This window comes from Montipora capricornis, chromosome 9 (genome assembly GCF_036669925.1).
Source record: "Montipora capricornis isolate CH-2021 chromosome 9, ASM3666992v2, whole genome shotgun sequence".
In the NCBI taxonomy this organism is placed as follows: Eukaryota; Metazoa; Cnidaria; class Anthozoa; order Scleractinia; family Acroporidae; genus Montipora; species Montipora capricornis.
In genome coordinates this window covers 43,249,282-43,254,281 of record NC_090891.1, presented here as the reverse complement: position 1 = coordinate 43,254,281, position 5,000 = coordinate 43,249,282, and the positions used below count along the sequence as shown (strand labels likewise).

General features: G+C 39.6%; 1 protein-coding gene across 1 annotated transcript in view; it reads left to right on the top strand.

Moving 5' to 3' along the window:
* Positions 1-1,592: 1,592 nt before the first annotated feature.
* The window catches only part of LOC138017621 (acetylserotonin O-methyltransferase-like), a 13,002-nt gene continuing 9,594 nt past the window's right edge, over positions 1,593-5,000 (top strand). The window contains exons 1-2 of the mRNA XM_068864658.1: positions 1,593-2,080; positions 2,161-2,191. Coding sequence (XP_068720759.1) covers positions 1,889-2,080; positions 2,161-2,191 — 223 coding nt within the window. The 5' untranslated portion in view covers positions 1,593-1,888. The remainder of the gene's footprint in view (positions 2,081-2,160; positions 2,192-5,000) is intronic.

The window sequence follows — 5,000 nt, the reverse complement described above, 5'->3', positions numbered from 1 at the left end:
GATCCCATCGATATTCAAATTAAAGTAGTGTCGCTGAACGTACACTTACAGTCGATGACTAAAAGATTTCGACATATGTAAAACTAACTTGCGATTTTGTAATGTTTGTTTATTCAGAAGAGTTCATCTTTTCTATTATTGGGTAACATTTTGCACACAGCGCCCTGAGAATTTCAACACAAACAAGCTGATGAAATCTAAATTTTTTGCTGATCGATGGCAATGATACAGGCAGAGAGGTTGACCTGGTCTTTAAGAGTAAAAATATTATGGTCGACTGGTGAATTTTTCTCTTGTTTATTTGACCTGCAGAATGTCTATGCAAATGTGAGCTCGCGTGACGGTCTCCGTAGACGAGACAGAGTGATTTTTATTCAAGTCATTTAAGTTATTCGAATGTCTGTTAATTTGACAATAACGTACTCAAACAGTTGTTCATTCTTCTTTTTTGTTAAGAAAATGAAGAAAGGAAAAAGGCGACAAGTGGCAACAAACAAACAAACATCAATTGCTATAATTCAACCATATATTAGTTTCGTAATTCATGCACGCGATGAAGGCTACAAATCGTACACTCACTTACGTAGACAGCCCCGATGACAATATGGGTACAGTCGACCTCGATTATCCGGACCTCGATTATCCGTATTTCTCGATTATCCGCACTTTTTCTCTGGTCCCAATTTTGTCATGAATATTTATTAGTTATCATCAAGATCCCTAGCCATATTCTTTTTAAAAATACAGCGTTGAAAAGTAAAGTAAAACGCGAGTTTGTTTTCTCTTTCAAAAAGCAAAATAAAGCAGCGCTCCCACACGTCGTAACTAATGCAGAACTTTCGAATGAGTTCTAATTGGCTTAGAGGTGCTTTGTTGCTAAGTGAAATTTCATGCTCTATTGGGCTTTGTTCGGCAAACAAGCTACATTACGTCACGAATGGTTATTTACGATCATCATGTCTTTAAAGCGTAAGCGATCCGTTCTTTCGATAAAAGATAAACAGGCTATAGTTTGGCGATTAGAGAAGTAAAGAAAAAGGAACCAAGTTGTCAGTTAGTAAACGGCAGATATCTCATATCCGCAAGAGCAAGGAAAAGATCATGACGTTTGCCGACACGTGTACAGTATTCACAACGGACAGTGAAGATGTACCATATTGTTTTCCAAACGATTTGCAAATGTTTTTGTTTCACGATTAAATGTCGCTTTCTTAATGTAATCAGTTTTTGTTCCTCATTAATATTCATATTCTCGATTATCGGACCCTCGATTATCCGGACTATTTCGTCTAGTCCCAACGAGTCCGGATAATCGAGGTTCGACTGTATTGCACTTATAGTGCACTACCCACAAAATTAATCAGGTGTTCCAAACCGAGAAACAGATAAAAGCACTGTGCCTTTTGTTACAGCTCACTCAGCGTGACATCAGAGAGTCTAGGCTCTGGGTACAGGCTCCGCCTCTCACCGCAAAGAGCAGGCAACACTTTAATGTAAGATGTCGATTCGAATTCTGTTTTAGGTTTGGCAGTTTGTATCGAGCAAATATATGTAGGGGCTCTTTCCTACCTCAGCAAGGGCCGTACATTATCGTGCACGCAGGTATCGGAAAACAGTAGAAAAGGCATCCCAATTCCGCCACCCATGCCTCAAAAACTGGAAGATCTCGCTCTAGGATTTCGCGCATCAAAGGCGTTCTTAGCAGCATGCGATCTCGGCATCTTCGACACTTTAGACGTTTCCGCGAGTCCACAATCAGCCGAAGAAGTTGCGGCAAAACTGAGTACGAATCCAGACACTACTGCACTACTGATGGACACACTAGTTGCCTTTAGAACTGCTCCAAAAGAACCATAATGGCGAATCGTGGTTGTACTCGAATACCCAAATGGCGAGCCAGTTCCTAACCGAATCAAGTCCTGATTCGATCACTGGGTTTACAGACCATTCACAGAAACGGGTGTACCCGCTTTTTGGTAATTTGGAGACTGCAGTAAAGGAAGGAACAGACCAGTGGATGAATACATTTTCTTTACCATTGGAAGATATGTGGGAAAACGGGTTTACAAAAACCGATGAGGCGAGACTGAAATATTTGGGAGCTATGCACGACACATCACGGTACACCTGTCATGGTGCAGCGAAGGCTTTTGACTTGAGCAAGTTTCGCCATTGTTGTGTGATTTAGGAGGTAGGTTATACCAAAGTATGAATAGCGAAGAGTCAACCAACTCGACGCAATTTTGGTGGACGAAAACAAAAGATCTTTTATTAGCTCCTTTTCTTTGTCTTGTTCATATACAGCATTGCTATCTGCGTCTCTCGAAATTGAAACCACCTTACAGTTACGAGGCCAAGGATAATAAAGCTAATGATAATCACAAAATTAAGGTCTCGGTAAAGGTAAATTTGGGCGTCTCGCTCAAATTTCGTGGGCTGTGACGTATATTTTCCGGAAAGAAAAATTCTGAATAATTAATTTTAAAAACCAGTAAAAAAGCTTTGCTTCCCTCCATGGTCTGCGTGCGAAAAATGATTGACGTATCATGTCAATCAATCACATGTGAAAGGATTGGGTGTCAATTAATAGCTTTTCATGCGGGAGGTCGCGGGACCCTCCGGCATGACAAGTACCCCAATGAACAACTGACTCAGCACATCGCGGTTGGTGCGTGGTTCTGATAGAGGATTGTAGAGTTTCGGCTTTGATGCGTGATATTTTTTTCGTCATTTCTCTGAATATATCAAAAAATTCCTCACACGGTATCGGAGTGCATTCATCTGTGATAAAGTGAAGGGCAGGAACTTCTGCAGCAGACTCGGTCGCTCTGAGTTTGAGGCCTCAAAACTAAAAAAGGCATATTATTGTAAATACCAAAAAACTAAAACTTTATTCAAATAATTCAATCTATTAGCTTTAATATGATACATAGACTCGGTTTGACCCTGTACAAAAATAGCGGCGCGACAACGCGACAATTTATTTTCCGCTGACGCCTCATTTTCCTTTACCGAGACCTTAATTAAAGTTTAAGCCTGCATATATTCAACTGGTTGGTCTTCGTTTCTTGTTTCTTTACCTCATCAAGGGAGGTTATACCTCTACTCCTCTACTGGAGTATAACAAGAGAGGTTATACTCCACTCTTTTTACCGCATTGGTAACGTAACGTGGCGAGGCGTTCCCGGGTTTGGAACATTTTTTCGCCAATGGCAGGGCGACTACTATTTGAACCAATTAAAATATGGCTGGCGTCTAGAAATAATCGGAAGGGAGTAAAAAAATTATCGGTGCAGGAATCTTTTAAAGGCCAATTTTTCTGAAGGACTTTTTTTTTCTGGGTTACAGGATGTATTTGTTAGACACAACCGCTTACAGAATTTTTTGAGGCAATTTTCATTTGCAGGAATTTGCCCACCCTTTTTATCAATTTCTTCATAGTCTGCTCCCACCCCCCCCCCCCCCCCTCCTTATAGATTTTCGCTGTAGGGACATAAGAAATTTCGTTTTTCTTGGAGAGAAATTTCGCAAGGTTACATCAGTGAAAGTTTGTGGATTTTTCGCACAGAAGACACGACAAGCTCCCATCAGCAAAATGTTGAAAGGTTCAACGACATTTCGAGGAATTTTTTGCTCCAGAGGCTTGCAAATTTTCGTCGGTTACAAGGACAGGGAAAAATCGAGGACGCCAAGTTTTGACTCAAACCAAAGCGATACAGTGAAGCTTCCAAAGTTTTCGATACCTTGGTTGAGACGCGGTAGACCGTATTAAGAAGTCTGTCTGACACAAAATTTGAAAATACATAGCTCTCTTTTTCACAGTTTTATAGGAGATATCGATTGTCGCGCATTCTACCACATGGCAAGCATCCGTTTTTCCGGATCAAAGAAGCTTGCAAAACTTCATGTCGAAATCAGCTCGGAAAAGATCGAGTGTTACACTAGTATTCTTCATCAGTATAATTACACAGATGTTAAATGAAAAATCTCTGAGCTTATTGGTTGCCTTTGAGGTGATTTTTACGCAATAATCAACTATTTCGAAATGGCCGCAAGCCGTTTGAAGAAATTAATTGTTTTAAGGACACTGCATATTTCTCAAACAATCAATTATGTAAATTTTAAGTCGTCTCGGTTTTTATTCACCGATATTCACCTCGTTTTCTGCGAAAAATTGACAACTACAAAAATGGAGACGAAGTCGAGGTTTTTATTCGCAGATATTCACCGAGCCTGAGGTGAATAATTGTTTTAGTGTAACTACATGGGTGATTATTTTTCAAATATGCAAAATTTCTTCGTCTGTCACCTTGACAAAACGGCTTGCGGCTAACCGCTTACAATCACCTCAAAGGCAACCAGTCAGCGCAGATAATTTTAATTTACCATCTGTGTAATTTTAATTTTTAACAATTATTCGCCGAAGGCGAAGTGATTATCGGTGAATGTTCACCGAGACGAAGTCGAGGTGAATATTCATCGATATCACAGGTGATTATTTCAAAAAAGAGAAAAAAAAAACATTTCAACGCGAAATCATCTTCACTTACAGTGGCAAAACGACTACTGGCAGCCATTTTGTCCGTCGAGGTGATTATCGGCTGATAATCCAAGATAGCGAGCCAATGAGAGCGCGCGATTTTGTAAATCACCTGTGTATTTATACTAAATAGATTTAGGCAAGCCTAAAAGCGGAGCTCCCGTTTTTTAACCCCAGAAAGCAATATAGTGTATAGCGAAATAATTATGCTTCTGTGTAAAGTACAAAATTAACCGTCATTAGTTTATACATATACAGTTTATAATGACAAACACCTCTCGAGCTGACAGCAGTAAACAAACAAGCCTTGCAAAAAATTACCCAACAATTTTTCATCAACAACAAAAACTGAAATTACATGCACAGTAATCTCTTTCACAACATTTCGGTTTTGACTGGAAATCTTTATAACCCCTATCTCTCCAGTTTAGAACAACAGCAAAAATTACTAATTAAAAAG